Here is an 18,318-nt window from a genome sequence, read left to right on the forward strand (position 1 = left end):
TGCAAGAAATATCCACAAGACACCTCTATATACAGACCCCCCACTGACCACCTTTATATACAGCCCCCCACTGACACCCTTTATATACAGACCTCCCACTGACCATCTATATATGCAGACCCCCCCCACTGACCACCTTTATATACAGACCCCCCACTGACCATCTCTATATACAGACCCCCCACTGACCACCTTTATATACAGACCTCCCACTGACCATCTATATATACAGACCCCCACTGACCACCTTTATATACAGACCCCCCACTGACCACCTTTATATACAGACCTCCCACTGACCATCTATATATACAGACCCCCCACTGACCACCTTTATATACAGACCTCCCACTGACCATCTATATATACAGACCCCCACTGACCACCTTTATATACAGACCTCCCACTGACCATCTATATATGCAGACCCCCCACTGACCACCTTTATATACAGACCTCCCACTGACCATCTATATATACAGACCCCCACTGACCATCTCTATATACAGACCCCCCACTGACCACCTTTATATACAGACCTCCCACTGACCATCTATATATACAGACCCCCACTGACCACCTTTATATACAGACCCCCCACTGACCACCTTTATATACAGACCTCCCACTGACCATCTATATATACAGACCCCCACTGACCACCTTTATATACAGACCTCCCACTGACCATCTATATATGCAGACCCCCCCACTGACCATCTCTATATACAGACCCCCCACTGACCACTTTTCTATATAGACCCCACCAGACATCCTTATTTCCAGACTTCCGCCCGACCACCTTTATATACAGACCCCTCACTGACACCCTTTATATACAGACCCCCACTGACCACCTTTATATACCAACCTCCCACTGACCACTTTTCTATATAGACTCCACCAGACATCCTTATTTACAGACCCCTCCACTCGACCACCTTTATATACAGACCCCCCCCCCCCCCGAACACCTATATATACAGACCCCCATCAGACGCTTTCATATACAGAACCCAGTGCAGTTTGCAATAAACAAGAAATGTGCCTGAGCTCCTGGTTATAGGGGCGGAGCTGCGACAACTCAGGATATAGACTGATGAAATGACACTTAAGACAACTTGCCGTATTTTCCCCTGGTCACTGAATGCGCCGTCTGCTAGGAGTGGAGTCAGTGATGAAAGGGTTACAGACGCTCCATGAGCCGCACACACCGCCTGGAACTATAACATACAACATATACAGGAAATAATTGGTTAATTATTGGGATTATTATACAAAGGTACCAAAATATTTAATTTCCATGGACAACAAGGACTTTGTCACAGTTCTGCAGCCTTCAGAGCTGAAATCTCCCAGTAACCCCTGCTTACTCAGTGTCTGCACAGAGGTGGTCTGGTGAGGGGCATGCTGGGAAGTGTCAGCTTTATATCAGACTCGGAGCAGTCATCTAATAATGACTTATTCCAGAAAGAAGCAGCAGAACTGTGAGTGCAGCTCCTGGGCATAACATAGTCTATGGGGGCAGGGTACCGCGGGTTGTGCCCCCTCCCAGGGCTCTGCATTAGTCATAACAGTATATGCAAAATTGTCATAACCTGACACAACCAGAAGCCGCGACCTGCACCTCCGAAATGGGGAGAAGTCCATGCGAGGATCGGTCTCTACTGAACAAACTCTGGCGGAAAGATTCTGTGTCTGAAATATCAGCAAAGATCTTCTGTAAGTGCGACACGTCTTTATCTCTATCTGGACACCTAAGGGTTAATATAAAACACAAGTGTAAAAGTAACAAAGAAGGAAATATAAGATGCAAAATACTAAACTTATGTATAAGTGAGTGAGGTATTGTGTATATAAGATTCTGTGTGCCCAAAGTCACCACTAGGGGGAGCAACACACACAGATCCTAAGGGCATCAATAATAGAAAGCAGAACTATAGTAGTTATATAATTAAACAATGTAGTAGTATTATAGTAGTTATATTCTTGTATATAGGAGTAGTATTATAGTAGTTATATTCTTGTACATAGGAGTAGTATTATAGTAGTTATATTCTTGTACATAGGAGTAGTATTATAGTAGTTATATTCTTGTACATAGGGGGTAGTATTATAGTAGTTATATTCTTGTACATAGGAGCAGTATTATAGTAGTTATATTCTTGTACATAGGAGTAGTATTATAGTAGTTATATTCTTGTACATAGGAGTAGTATTATAGTAGTTATATTCTTGTACATAGGAGTAGTATTATAGTAGTTATATTCTTGTACATAGGGATAGTATTATAGTAGTTATATTCTTGTACATAGGAGTAGTATTATAGTAGTTATATTCTTGTACATAGGAGGTAGTATTATAGTAGTTATATTCTTGTACATAGGGATAGTATTATAGTAGTTATATTCTTGTTCATAGGAGTAGTATTATAGTAGTTATATTCTTGTACATAGGAGTAGTATTATAGTAGTTATATTCTTGTACATAGGGATAGTATTATAGTAGTTATATTCTTGTACATAGGAGTAGTATTATAGTAGTTATATTCTTGTACATAGGAGGTAGTATTATAGTAGTTATATTCTTGTACATAGGAGCAGTATTATAGTAGTTATATTCTTGTACATAGGAGTAGTATTATAGTAGTTATATTCTTGTACATAGGAGTAGTATTATAGTAGTTATATTCTTGTACATAGGAGGTAGTATTATAGTAGTTATATTCTTGTACATAGGAGCAGTATTATAGTAGTTATATTCTTGTACATAGGAGGTAGTATTATAGTAGTTATATTCTTGTACATAGGAGGTAGTATTATAGTAGTTATATTCTTGTACATAGGAGGTAGTATTATAGTAGTTATATTCTTGTACATAGGAGGTAGTATTATAGTAGTTATATTCTTGTACATAGGAGGTAGTATTATAGTAGTTATATTCTTGTACATAGGAGCAGTATTATAGTAGTTATATTCTTGTACATAGGAGCAGTATTATAGTAGTTATATTCTTGTACATAGGAGCAGTATTATAGTAGTTATATTCTTGTACATAGGAGGTAGTATTATAGTAGTTATATTCTTGTACATAGGAGGTAGTATTATAGTAGTTATATTCTTGTACATAGGAGTAGTATTATAGTAGTTATATTCTTGTACATAGGAGGTAGTATTATAGTAGTTATATTCTTGTACATAGGAGTAGTATTATAGTAGTTATATTCTTGTACATAGGAGTAGTATTATAGTAGTTATATTCTTGTACATAGGAGTAGTATTATAGTAGTTATATTCTTGTACATAGGGGCAGTATTATAGTAGTTATATTCTTGTACATAGGAGCAGTAGTATAGTAGTTATATCCTTGTACATAGGAGTAGTATTATAGTAGTTATATCCTTGTACATATGAGCAGTATTATAGTAGTTATATTCTTGTACATAGGAGGTAGTATTATAGTAGTTATATTCTTGTACATAGGAGGTAGTATTATAGTAGTTATATTCTTGTACATAGGAGCAGTATTATAGTAGTTATATTCTTGTACATAGGAGGTAGTATTATAGTAGTTATATTCTTGTACATAGGAGGTAGTATTATAGTAGTTATATTCTTGTACATAGGAGGTAGTATTATAGTAGTTATATTCTTGTACATAGGAGTAGTATTATAGTAGTTATATTCTTGTACATAGGAGGTAGTATTATAGTAGTTATATTCTTGTACATAGGAGTAGTATTATAGTAGTTATATCCTTGTACATAGGAGGTAGTATTATAGTAGTTATATTCTTGTACATAGGAGTAGTATTATAGTAGTTATATCCTTGTACATAGGAGCAGTATTATAGTAGTTATATTCTTGTACATAGGAGTAGTATTATAGTAGTTATATTCTTGTACATAGGAGTAGTATTATACTAGTTATATTCTTGTACATAGGAGTAGTATTATAGTAGTTATATTCTTGTATATAGGAGGTAGTATTATAGTAGTTATATTCTTGTACATAGGAGGTAGTATTATAGTAGTTATATTCTTGTACATAGGAGTAGTATTATAGTAGTTATATTCTTGTACATAGGAGGTAGTTGGTCTGTGACAGTTTCTGATAGTTCCATCTTGTACTTACTCCTTGGGCTTCTCCACAGTATATCGGACATATTTGCTTCCAATAATCTTGACAATGGTTTCCGGCATCTTCTCTCTGATGTTCTGCTGATTCCTCATGATAGACATAGATATCTTGTAATATTTTGGTGTCTATAATAAGAGAACTTATCAGGGATCACATTATTATGTGTATTTGCTATTCAGGGCTTTAGGAAACTTTGGCAGCCATATTGGTAACCACCCAGCTTTCTTAGTCACAGATTAAATCAAAACATGTCAATGGAGTTTTCAGCCACTGGACTGGATGTAAGAGTAACAAACCCCCAGCTGGGAGAAGCCATAAGACTCTGTAGAGTGTAGACAAGGATATTCTCATTCACTGACAGCAAACAGAAATAGTCAAAGACTGGTTAGGAACGGAAACACAAAGTGCATGTAAATGTGGCAGAACTTCATTATACAATATCTTGTACATAATCCTTAAAGGCAGGGTCTGCTTAGGACTGTAGGACCACCCATTATATTAGAAGGGTCCTCTGACTATTGAGTGCACGGTGTTCCAGTGATCAGACCTCCAGGATTGTGCAGGAACCTTGTAAGAAGAGGTCAATTTCTCTGCACTGCCTCCACAGGACAGATGGGGTATTACACTGGATATAACCAGTGCCTGTGTATTGCCTGGACATCCCAGGTCCTCCAGAGTGAGAGATGATCTTTGTAGCTGCTCTGAAGAGGGGACCCCTCCTCTATTAGGTTATATGGAGATGGCTTTTATCATGTCCATTACTAATTGTCTTCCCTACCTGTCCGGCTGTTATTGTAGATTTTTGGGTTCCAGCAGATCATTCACCCGCCATGACTCCCTCCAATGGTGTAATAACCTGTCTGAGCTCCTGCCTTTTGTAGTGCCGGCTCCCACTCCTTGTTACTAAGGTGCCGCAGCAAACACAGGCTGAGGGATGACTGCGGCTCCTAATCAGGTATATATATGTATACATGTGCGTTGTTTACTCTGCAGGCGTGTCCTTGTATTATACAGGTGATTAATGAGCGTATTATTTATATATGTACCGCTACCTGTAGGATCTATGTGAAAAGATACATGGATTAGAATCAAAGAATGTAAAGTGCTAGTCCGCCATAAGAATAAATCAATCAGAATTGTTCACGGTTTCATTGTTTGCAGGTTATTTCACTTGTATGAGCAGAAGTTTTACACCCCAAAACATCTTTTAAGGGATTGTAGAGGATCAGAAAATCATTGAAACAGCGCCACATCTCTCTCTAGGTTGGTCCTGGCATTGCAGCTTTTCATACTGAAGTGAATTAGGCTAAGCTGCAATACCACAAACAACCTGCTGTCAGTAGAGGCGCTGTTGTTTGTGTTTTTAGTTCTTGTTATTTGTGAGTCTTCTTATATATCTATACTCTTGTTAGTCTTGTGTGTATACATTCTATAGGCTACTTACCTTTTATACCTAAGAGCGACACAATAAATGATAGGATGATATAAAAGATTTATACACGATTTTTAAATTCTTATGTTTCATCCTGAAGGTTAGTTCTCTCCCCTCTACCTCCTCATAGAGTGTAAGCTCTTGTGCCCAGCCCTCATTTCTATTGTTTGATATGTTTATTTCTTGGTTACATTGTAATGTCTCATATTGTCTGCTCATGTGTCCTCTAATGTGTCAAAATCTAATATTGGATTCCGAGCTGTTATTCTACTTTCATGCCCCTAGATGGCAGCAAAGTCAGTGAGTTTATATTCAGGACATAGGAGTTCCATGCTGGGGGTTGTAGTACTTTGGGCCCCTCTTTATCAGACACATGAGGCCCCTTCTATCCAGTTCCATGCTGGGGGTTGTAGTACTTTGTGGCCCTCTTTATCACACATGAGGCCCCTTCTATCCAGGTCCATGCTGGGGGTTGTAGTACTTTGTGGCCTCCTTATCACACACATGAGGCCCCTTCTATCCAGTTCCATGCTGGGGGTTGTAGTACTTTGTGGGCCTCTTTATCACACACATGAGGCCCCTTCTATCCAGTTCCATGCTGGGGGTTGTAGTACTTTGTGGCCTCCTTATCACACACATGAGGCCCCTTCTATCCAGTTCCATGCTGGGGGTTGTAGTACTTTGTGGGCCTCTTTATCACACACATGAGGCCCCTTCTATCCAGGTCCATGCTGGGGGTTGTAGTACTTTGTGGCCTCTTTATCACACACATGAGGCCCCTTCTATCCAGGTCCATGCTGGGGGTTGTAGTACTTTGTGGCCCTCTTTATCACACACGAGGCCCCTTCTATCCAGTTCCATGCTGGGGGTTGTAGTACTTTGGGCCCCTCTTTATCACACATGAGGCCCCTTCTATCCAGTTCCATGCTGGGGGTTGTAGTACTTTGTGGCCTCTTTATCACACGAGGCCCCTTCTATCCAGGTCCATGCTGGGGGTTGTAGTACTTTGTGGCCTCTTTATCACACACATGAGGCCCCTTCTATCCAGGTCCATGCTGGGGGTTGTAGTACTTTGTGGCCTCTTTATCACACGAGGCCCCTTCTATCCAGGTCCATGCTGGGGGTTGTAGTACTTTGTGGCCCTCTTTATCACACATGAGGCCCCTTCTATCCAGTTCCATGCTGGGGGTTGTAGTACTTTGTGGCCCTCTTTATCACACATGAGGCCCCTTCTATCCAGTTCCATGCTGGGGGTTGTAGTACTTTGTGGCCCTCTTTATCACACATGAGGCCCCTTCTATCCAGTTCCATGCTGGGGGTTGTAGTACTTTGTGGCCTCTTTATCACACACATGAGGCCCCTTCTATCCAGGTCCATGCTGGGGGTTGTAGTACTTTGGGCCCCTCTTTATCACACATGAGGCCCCTTCTATCCAGGTCCATGCTGGGGGTTGTAGTACTTTGGGCCCCTCTTTATCAGACACATGAGGCCCCTTCTATCCAGTTCCATGCTGGGGGTTGTAGTACTTTGGGCCCCTCTTTATCACACATGAGGCCCCTTCTATTCAGTTCCATGCTGGGGGTTGTAGTACTTTGTGGCCTCTTTATCACACATGAGGCCCCTTCTATCCAGGTCCATGCTGGGGGTTGTAGTACTTTGTGGCCTCTTTATCACACATGAGGCCCCTTCTATCCAGGTCCATGCTGGGGGTTGTAGTACTTTGTGGCCCTCTTTATCACACATGAGGCCCCTTCTATCCAGGTCCATGCTGGGGGTTGTAGTACTTTGTGGCCTCTTTATCACACATGAGGCCCCTTCTATCCAGGTCCATGCTGGGGGTTGTAGTACTTTGGGCCCCTCTTTATCACACATGAGGCCCCTTCTATCCAGGTCCATGCTGGGGGTTGTAGTACTTTGTGGCCTCTTTATCACACATGAGGCCCCTTCTATCCAGGTCCATGCTGGGGGTTGTAGTACTTTGTGGCCTCTTTATCACACATGAGGCCCCTTCTATCCAGTTCCATGCTGGGGGTTGTAGTACTTTGTGGCCTCTTTATCACACATGAGGCCCCTTCTATTCAGTTCCATGCTGGGGGTTGTAGTACTTTGTGGCCCTCTTTATCACACATGAGGCCCCTTCTATCCAGTTCCATGCTGGGGGTTGTAGTACTTTGTGGCCTCTTTATCACACATGAGGCCCCTTCTATCCAGTTCCATGCTGGGGGTTGTAGTACTTTGTGGCCCTCTTTATCACACATGAGGCCCCTTCTATCCAGTTCCATGCTGGGGGTTGTAGTACTTTGGGCCCCTCTTTATCACACATGAGGCCCCTTCTATCCAGTTCCATGCTGGGGGTTGTAGTACTTTGTGGCCCTCTTTATCACACACATGAGGCCCCTTCTATCCAGTTCCATGCTGGGGGTTGTAGTACTTTGGGCCCTCCTTATCACACACATGAGACCCCTTCTATCCAGTTCCATGCTGGGGGTTGTAGTACTTTGGGCCCCTCTTTATCAGACACATGAAGCCCCTTCTATCCAGGTCCATGCTTTTGAGTTGTAGTACTTTGTGGCCCTCTTTATCACACACATGAAGCCCCTTCTATCCAGTTCCATGCTGGGGGTTGTAGTACTTTGGGCCCTCCTTATCACACACATGAGACCCCTTCTATCCAGTTCCATGCTGGGGGTTGTAGTACTTTGGGCCCTCCTTATCAGACACATGAAGCCCCTTCTATCCAGGTCCATGCTGGGAGTTGTAGTACTTTGTGGCCCTCTTTATCACACACATGAGACCCCTTCTATCCAGTTCCATGCTGGGGGTTGTAGTACTTTGGGCCCCTCTTTATCAGACACATGAAGCCCCTTCTATCCAGGTCCATGCTTTTGAGTTGTAGTACTTTGTGGCCCTCTTTATCACACACATGAAGCCCCTTCTATCCAGTTCCATGCTGGGGGTTGTAGTACTTTGGGCCCTCCTTATCGCACACAGTCACAGCTTTATTCGTATGTAGACTCATCTGCGTCCGAGGACTGCGGGACACGACCCCCATCCGGGACTGTCCCGCAGCATCCAGGACGGTTGGGGGGTATGCAGGCAGTGACATCATCAGTCCCCCAGATCACCCCACCCCCGCATTCTGCATACATTGTAACCTGTCCCTTGAGATTCCCGGATAGACCCCCCACTGTGACCCTCCTGTGACACCAGGACCTTCAGATTTAGCACCAGGAGACGCCGCTCAAGTTTCCATCTATTGCTGAATTATAGTTTAAGAGCGTCTTCAGACCCCAGACTTTCTAGGGCCCCCCGGACGGCCATTCTGGCTCCGAGGATTTGCGTTTTGTGGGATTATGGCGCGCGATACGTTTAAGATTTGACCTTTTCAGAATTCTGTGATGTGACGGAGGCGGCCGGGGAATCTCAATGATGTTACTTTACTAATCTGGTATCAGAGTCGGAGGGGGGGACTGTAAAGGGGATGAGAGGGCGACCGTAAAATATACGGGCGGGGGGGCATGAGAAGTGATGAGGGTATAAAGGGCCTAATAGGGGAGGGGGAGATAAAGTCAATCCATACATCACCATTCTGTATTATAGGCAGGAAAGAGCAGGGTCTGCTTCAGGAGAGGCGTCTCTAACACTTTCTGACTTGCATCTGCTTCTGGGAAAGCTGGGTGACAACCGATGATGCCATTACAGCATTCACAGAAATTGTCATCCAGCTCTCCCAGACTCCTGAATGCCATATCTGCCTAGGTATACAGAAGTGGGAGAAAACATCTCATGTAACACTACAGGTTTGTCACTCAGGAGTCTGGGAAAGCTGAATGATGATAAACGCCAGCGCTAAAGCATTTGCAAGAATTGTCACCCAGCTTTCCCAGTCTCCTGGAAAGCATTTCCGATATCATTCAAGGTGTGGCAGGCAATGATCAATGCTGTCCTTACAGTACACACACGTGTTGTCACCCAGCTTCCCTACAGCCCTGAATGTGATATATCCTATTAGGTATTTACAAGTATGGGAACGCATTGCATATATCACTGAGGGTTTGCCATTCAGGAGTCTGTGAAAGCTGAGTGATGATGAATACTGATATTACAACAATCACAAGAGTTGTCACCCAGCTTTCCCACACTCCTGACTGCCATATTTATCAAGCTGTACTGAAGGATTAATATAGAAGTGTATAAATCATCTCATTTATCACTGTAGGTTTGACATTCAGGATTGTGGGAGAGCTGGGTGATGACTAGTTCTGGGACTACAGATTTCACAAGAGATTTCACACAGCTTTCCCAGACTCCTGAATGCCAAACCTACAGTGATAAATTACATATGCATTGTTATACAATAGCTAAGTATGGCAGGCAGTAATGACATTCAGGAGACTGGGAAAGCTGTGTGGCAAGCACTATTACAGCTGTATTGATCGTCATAGTTGTCAGTCACCCAGCTTTCCTAAGGTCAGGTTGTTCAATTCTACCTCTGCCTGGTCATTAATATTAGACAGACTTGCCATTCAGTATACTGGGAAAGCTGTGTGACACCCTTTACTTCAGTTGTAATGGCAGCCAAATCTGGTACCCAACTTTCCCTGAAGCAGATATAACTAGGAGCTCGATAACTTCACAGAATTCGATGACTCAAGGTCTGATATTTACTGGTCTTTTTTCCCGTTTTGCGCCGTTTTCTAATAATCGTTTGTGTTCCGGACGTTTTTCCCCCGCACCGCCACGCCCCGTTACCCGCTGACGGATAGAATATCGCACGGATCTGACAGATCCCAATTCCAGTTGCAGATGAGACACCTGAAGCCGCTATTACAATTCACCGCACCCTCCCCCCGGTGTTGTCATATAATTACATTAAATACACTGATTAGACGATACAATATCCCGTCCGCCGCCGTCGCCGCCGCCAATACATTAAGTCAGGAGGATGAGATTACGCGCTCACCATTCTGGGGGCTGCTGACCTTTTCTAATGCACCAGCCATAAATCTGCATTGTCACCGGTTTTGCGGAGCTGCAGACCGTCCCCTGATGAATACATAATGAAAAGCGGATAGATCTCCCTGAAAAACCGCCACGGCGAGGACGCAGGCTATAGGCTTTCTATATGTGTCATGGAGACCGCGCCGTGACCGCAGAGGATGGCGACAATGCTCACTTTCCTGGCAAATATCAGCAGTGTGGTATGTCAGAAGCCATGGAGGGGGCGGGGAATGGGCTGGGGGGTCAGTCCTGTGTGTGACCCTTGACCCTACTGAATGAAGAGCTGGACACACGGCTCCGCACACCTCCCTAGAGCATCAACGGAGGGGCAAAATCTCAAAAATGTACATATCATTAACCCCACCTCTTACCCTGCCCAGTCCCACCTAGTCCCTTTATACCTCCGCCCAGTATAATGCCTAATTTAGTAGCCAATACACAGTATAACGCCCCCTTACACCCACCATACAGTATAATGTCCCCTCATTGAGGGTCATACACAGTATAATGTCCCCTTATTTTGACCTACATATAGTATAATGCCCCGTAATTATAGCACCAGACTATTATTCACCCTTATACATTATAATGCCCCCGATTATTATAGCCCCCCACTATAATCCCCCTTATTGTGGCTCCCACACACTATTATATCCTCTCAGCACCACCATACAGTATAATCCCCCTCATTGAGGTTCCCACACAGTATACTGCTCCCTCACACTACATTGCCTTACTTTGCAGCATGTTTTCCCACCTTAGCCTAAGACTTTTGCACAGTATTGTATGTATGACCATCGTTCCCCCTCAGTGCAGTGTTATGTAGCTCTATATAGATACAATGTAATACTAGAACTAAACAGTAAATAGAAATGTGCACAATGTAACAAATGTCACAGAATCCTCCCCCGCCCGGATGTTACAATGTATCAGTCTGGGCTCCCTGGATCTCTCTGATAAAGGTTTCCATTCACTGACAGGAGGCCGAGACACTAACCACAAAGTAAATGATAATGTGCAGAAGGTTTCACTATATAAAGATTAGACTTTATTCACACTGTACAGAAACGCTGAACCGGCCGAAATAATCCACAAAGAATCGGACAGAACCGGAACGTCACGCGTAGGATTGTCGTCTGTGATGTCACTGCCAAATCCAATGGAAGCAAAAACCAGATCCGGAGCTACAAGCTCATCAATGTATCTGAGAGTCACACGAAAATCAGGAAATCTTCTGGGAAAGCTGGGTGACTACTACTATGGCTCCCATGACAGCTTAGCACAAGGTTTAGTAGCCAGCTTTCCCAGGATCCTATATAGTTATCTGTCAGGCTATGTAGTAGTATCAGAAAGAATCATATATTGCTGAAGGATTGCCATTCCAATGCCTGGGAAAGATGGGTGACAACTCAAGCTGTAATCACCCTGTAGTTCTCACCCAGCTTTTCCAGACTTCTGAACTGCATATCTGAATAGTTACACAGCAGTACGAGATACAGCAGATATCATTGCAGCAGCTTTGCTTTTTAGCACACTGGGAAAGCTGAGTGACAACACAACTGTGATGGTTGTTAGTCACTTGTCAGCTCAGAAAATGTATAACTACTGCCATTCAGGAGTCTAGGAAAGCCATATGACAAACCTTCCTGGCCTGTAATGGTTGTGATACTGTATTAGTTGTCACCCAGCTTTCCCAATCTGCTAGTTATGCAGCGGTACGGGACAGTGAGTGACATATTATGGCATTACCAGGCAGCATTGTTGCTCAGAATACTGGGAAAGTTGTGTGGTTACCCTGCAGTTGTAATGGTGGCCATATTGGTTGTCACCCAGCTTTTCCAAATGTCCATTCTTTCTACTTATGCAGCTATAAAAGGAAATAAAGGGTATAGCACTTTGTAATCAGGAGCCTGGGAAAGCTGAGTGGCAATCCATTTGAGCTGTAATAGTGGCCCAGCTTTATCTGGGATGTCTACAGACCATGGGGGTCACATAGCAATTCGATGACCTCCCCACGCAGCTGGGCATTGCCCCTTCCCTGTCATGGGCTGATCTGAGCGGGGCCCCCTCACCTCAGGGCCCCGCACCAGCTCTGCATGTCCTTGCTGACTGTTCTGCAGGGCACCGCTGGATTTATTGGTTTCCATTAGATCAAGCAGATTTTTGTGTTGCCATAAAAAGGGCATAAACGTCGCCCTGCGCCTCCATGACGCACCGGGGAGCGGTAGCATTACGTGCCGGTACTGCGCGCGGCGATGAGATGACACTTCAGGGATGGATCGTAAGAAAGCCGTAAAGCCTCCATTTACTCTCCGGCGGCGCTAATATCCACGAGCTGAGGAATCCTACAGGGGGACGGAGCAGATGTAGCGGCGTCTCTGGCTGCAGCCACTTATCTGCCAGTCTCTCCTCCTCCCCACAAGGACGCAATTCTCTGCAGATCCAGGAGAGGGAGACTCAGTCTGTCTGAAGTTACTGAAAGTCCAGGGTTGACCGTCCGTCCAGTGCCAGCCGGAGGGATCTCCCGACAGTCTGAGCCCTACAATACAGACAGAATCACATCCGTATTACAGGATCTGTATTATTATGGAAACAGCGCCACACCTGTGCATGGGATGTGCCTGGAATTGCAGCTCAGTGTTTTGAAGTGACTGAGGCTAAACTGCAATACTTGGCACATCCTGTGGACCGCTGTGGCGCTGTTTTATGGAGCAGATATGTTTTTGTGAACCTGTAATCTTGAATTATTAATTATTCTTGTCCTTACCAATCCAAAATGGCTTTTTTTCGGCAAACTTCCAGAGCCACCTCATGTCTGTCTGTGAGTGCACGCTGGTCAGGTGGCTGCCTCCTCTGCAAGATATATAAGCACACGTCAGTCACACGTCAGTCATCTAATGTATCCACATGATTGACCGGTCACTGCCTCCTGCACAGTAAACACATTCCACTGCTGCTACTACATGGACATACAGCGCCTACCTGTGGCCATAGTGTTTTGTGACATCACCCTGTGTGTTATTTCCAGGCAGGTCTTATGGCTACTTGTAATGCCGTTGCCTGTTACACTGGATGGTGGCCACATTCTGGGAATCTAGTCCAGTGCGCTGACGCTTCCCCTATGACCTGCAGCCCTTCCCTTGGTATTCTCCGCCCATGGCAGCTCCGGTCACCGCTCCGCACATGTCCAGTTCGCTCCTCCGCTGCTGCTCTCATACTTTGCATCATCTGATTGGCTGTTACCTTCTGTCCCCTCCCCCTTCAGTCCCTACAGGACTAGTATTGCAGGGCGCAGGCAGTCATATTGGGGTCGGGGGGACATCTTACGTTTTTGCACAGCGGCGCTCGGCCTCCTCCCAGGTGGACTTGTGGTGAGGACTGAGGTAATAGCAGTATTTGTGGTGCCGCCTCCACCCGGCAGGACATCTCCTTGGCTTCATCTCCTACAGGACGGAGTCAGAGGGATTAATTAATCAAAGTGATGTATGTAATGTAAGCAATTCACTGACATGATCTGATTTATGGCGTTCTGCGCCTGCTGTAATGTCAGTCTGAGAACTATCATCTAATGGGAGACGCTACAGCGACAGCCGCCAGATACAATGTCACGCTGACCCTCCGGATACGCGGGGGATTGTTACACAGGTGGGTGCAATGATGGCGACCGGAGGGGGGGGACAACTGTGACAGAACCTCAGCTGTAAAAAGTACTAGGCACTATAATGACCCCACAACTGGTTTGTAATGAAGTGGATGCATCACAAATGTTCCCCAAACTTTCAACACCTATTCTCTCCAGACCCCAGACTATAATAATGGGGGGTCCAGGAGGGGTGCGGGGACATAACTGCTGATACTCGCCTCTCCTCGGCTCACAGTCCTCTTCTGTTATCTTTCACCCTCTTTGATGTCACAGGTCGCAGGGACCACTGAAGCCTTTGACTGGTCCTCAGTGGTCACATGGTTGTCTGATGATGTCATTAACATTGGGGCACGTCATGTGACTCAGCAGTCTCCGGGCCTGTGACGTCACCCAGTAGGACATAGGACCAAAGAAGTCTGGAAGGTGCCGGATACCACGAGGGAGCCCAGGAGAGGCGAAAGAGGGCAAGAATCAGTGGCTACTGTGTCCGCACCTCCCATGAACCCCCAATTATTATACCCTGGGGTCTGCAGGGATCCTCTCGTATAATAATAGCATTTCGGGTTCACATTTCACACGTTTGGTACTAAACATGGCTAATAAAATGTCCCAAATATTAACCCCCCAGAATGTCTCCCATACTTACCTGCTCTTTATCATTACTTGTCTGGCTCCCTGAATCCAGGACAGTGGAATCCTGCAGGGGGCGCTCTGCAGCATCAATGGGCAGAATAGGGGGAGCTCCGACCAGCCACACGGCTCCTCTCCTGCCGCCCCGCTGGGCTCCGTGCCATGTAGTCCCGGGATACTAAAGACAAGACACACGTTAGATACAATGTATCCGCAGCAGGGGATACTGTCTGATGTATACCGCCCCCTCCAGGCTCATAAATCTGCAGCAGAATTGACATCTGATTGTGCTGCAGATTCCGCAGACTCCTGTTTCTACGTAGAATTACTTTCTTAAGACGCCATTCACATGTATCATACTAAATCGGATTTGTGATGCGGAATCTGCACACGACAAATCTGCAGCAAATGTGTTGCCATTCAATTTAGGCAAGTTCGTTCGTTCTCTAGGCTAAATTTGTAGGCGCTGTCTATTGGGCATCTTGGATTTGCACTTCGGAGGGGTCGATGAGAAGCGCTGACCGCTTGGCAGCACCACATAGAGGAAGGGGCAGAATGGCTGCCTGAGACCCCGACATGTTATTGCCCCCCCTAGTGCTTCACATGCACTGCCCACGAGCACTGTCTATGCCCCCTCCTTGGCACTTGGAGTATTCAGCATGAGTTTCTCAGGTGCGCCCCCAGTTATATTTGCACTGCTCTCCCTATGCGCTACATGGTGCTGTCAGCAGTTTGGAGGGGGTCACACTCCCTTTAAGGGTCACCCATATTCCTCCTGCCCGTGAAAGCTTCATCATCCTTAATCCTGAATTATTGGGACCTGAATCTGCTTTTTCGCGGCGAGCCCTCCATAAGGGTCTTAATCTCATCTCAGGAGTCGTGTCATCTTCATCAGGCTGCGCTAATTAAATCGCCAGCGAGGAGCGCGCGCTCTTAGGAGGGGATGTCAGCGGCAGGCTCAATTTATTTTAACCACTTACCAAACCTGAAGCAGCTTAATTAGATAATTAGATTTGTGCAATAATCCATAGAAGTTTTTCATTTGCTGGGAAGAAGACTATCAATTAGGGATGACTTATTCCTCCTCGCTCCTTCCGAGCGGCATTAATGCCCAAACTTAAATTAACCTACAAGAACGTCGCTTGCAGTGAGTGGCCTCGGTGGTCCGGCCCGGGGATCAGACAGACTGCTGCCGGGGTGGGTGACCACATGGCCCCTGGTGCGCTCCGACGTGTGGGGGTTGGGCAGGTAGATCTGGGTGATCTTGGGAGACGTGGCTAGTCTTCCTTCGCTCCCTCCATCGGTACTTGGGTGTCCCCTGGAGCTGCCGATTATCGCGTGGTACATGATCTGTCTTGGTTGAGTCTCCTGGGTCCGACACTGACCTATAGGAGACAACAGAGACATTTACAGTAACCAGGGGGCGGAATATTAAGGACCCTCCATTATAAAGGTCTCTTATTACATGGGCAGATATATTCTGGGACTATAATATCGATTGCTGTGACTTCTTCACTACTTACAGCACCATCCATTGTATAGTGGCTGGGCTTGGTATTGCAGCACAGCCCTATTCACTTGAATGAGACTGAGCTGCAGTATGGCCATGTGACCAATGGATTTTATGTCACTAGCCTGAAAAGAAGAAGTGGAATCCAATATCATAGTCCCAGAATGTCTCTTTAATTGCATAAGGACCATATAATATGTAATTTCACCTCTGGGGGCGCTGTAGGGGTATGAAACACTTGCTCACAGTTACTCCCCAGATTACAGCTGATCACCAGAGGTCCCAGCATTAGGACACCCCTTATTTTTGGGACCCTGTGATCCAAAGTGGACAAGCCCTTTAAGAGTGACAACCACTGAAGAAGAATTGGTAGTCACAGCCCCTCCTCCTGCAGAGTCATACATGTACATCATACTGCAAGGGCTAAGTGAAAACGGAGGATCATGTGACCACCAAAAAAATGGGCTGTTTTGGGTAAAGCAACCAAGTGGTGTGATTGTCACCATTATGGGGGTCAATATGTCCTCTACTGCCTGTCTATGGTCTGTCCGTATTATATGTCTATGGTCTGTCTGTATTCGGGTGCATTCACACTGAGTAAACGCTAGCTTAGGGTGCATTCACACTACGTAACGCCGGGCGTGTATGAGAGCCGTACACGCCGGCATTACAGCAGACTGCCGAACACTTCCCATTCACTTCAATGGGAGCGCTCGTAACAGCGGCGTTTACGAGCGCTCCCATTGAAGTGAATGGGAAGTGTTCGGCAGCCCTGCTGTAACGCCGGCGTGTACAGCTCTCATACACGCCCGGCGTTACGTAGTGTGAATGCACCCTTATTCTGAACGTAAAACACGTTCAGAATAAGCGGCGTCTAAAGCAGCTCCATTCATTTCTATGGGAGCGGGGATACGAGCGCTCCCCATAGAAATGAATGGGCTGCTTCTTTCACTCCGTGCAGTCCCATTGAAGTGAATGGGGAGTGCCGGCGTGTACGCTCCGGCATGAGCAGAGCTTGCCGTATACGCCGGCACTCCCCATTCACTTCAATGGGACTGCACGGAGTGAAAGAAGCAGCCCATTCATTTCTATGGGGAGCGCTCGTATCCCCGCCTCCCATAGAAATGAATGGAGCTGCTTTAGACGCCGCTTATTCTGAACGTGTTTTACGTTCAGAATAAGCTAGCGTTTACTCAGTGTGAATTCACCCTTACATGTCTACTATCTGGAGGAGCCCTGCTGTGTCACATCTGTCCACTAGGTGTCACTCCTGACCCACGATCCTGCCTGTCTGAGCACTACCTGTTATTGCAGCTCTGTCTATCTAAAGCCATAAGTCTGGATTCACATGTGCCGATTTCTCTGCAGTCCATGATGTCCCCGGATGTGCCCCAGGATGTGATGGGATTCGCCTCTGCCCTCACCTTGTCTTGGATCCATTATTTCTACAGTGGCCTCGGTGATTTTGCCCAGCACGCCGTTCTTGGGCGACCTCAGGATGATTTTTAGGAATTCGTGGTTTTCCTCCAGTCCGTCGCTTTTGATGTAAATGTTCCAAGATTTTGTGAAAACACCTGAAGAAAAAAAGGAAGAAAGTAAAAATGTAACAGCAGCAGAAGAAGGTCGGGGGCCGGAGGGGTCGCTGTACAGGCAGCCATGATGGCCTGGGATAGATACACCCGGGTGGTCACATGATTCCTCCTATGACTCTGCTGGTACTTGCACCAAAATAGTCCAAAACTCAAATTTCACCCCAAATATTTAGAAATTCAGGGTCATAACAGAGGGTGGTTGTCAGTCGAGATGCCAAGGATTACGTTACAAGACTGAGGTGTAACTCAAGATTCTGGACACTGATGTACAATTCACCCACAGGGGGCGCTGGACTTTCTGCACGTCACTCCTGGTGCACATAGGTCAACACTAGAGGTCAATCCAATTGCCCACAACCAGCGCTGAAGGG

General features: G+C 45.6%; 1 protein-coding gene across 1 annotated transcript in view; it reads right to left on the bottom strand.

Annotated features, from left to right (window-relative positions):
• Positions 1 to 12,671: 12,671 nt before the first annotated feature.
• Positions 12,672 to 18,318, bottom strand: part of LOC142218828 (FRAS1-related extracellular matrix protein 1-like) — a 117,205-nt gene continuing 111,558 nt past the window's right edge. The window contains exons 30-35 of the mRNA XM_075287784.1: positions 17,780 to 17,929; positions 15,977 to 16,230; positions 14,862 to 15,023; positions 13,900 to 14,015; positions 13,340 to 13,425; positions 12,672 to 13,111 (exon numbers count right to left, since the gene is read on the bottom strand). Coding sequence (XP_075143885.1) covers positions 12,918 to 13,111; positions 13,340 to 13,425; positions 13,900 to 14,015; positions 14,862 to 15,023; positions 15,977 to 16,230; positions 17,780 to 17,929 — 962 coding nt within the window. The 3' untranslated portion in view covers positions 12,672 to 12,917. The remainder of the gene's footprint in view (positions 13,112 to 13,339; positions 13,426 to 13,899; positions 14,016 to 14,861; positions 15,024 to 15,976; positions 16,231 to 17,779; positions 17,930 to 18,318) is intronic.

Source organism: Leptodactylus fuscus, chromosome 9 (assembly GCF_031893055.1).
Source record: "Leptodactylus fuscus isolate aLepFus1 chromosome 9, aLepFus1.hap2, whole genome shotgun sequence".
In the NCBI taxonomy this organism is placed as follows: domain Eukaryota; kingdom Metazoa; phylum Chordata; class Amphibia; order Anura; family Leptodactylidae; genus Leptodactylus; species Leptodactylus fuscus.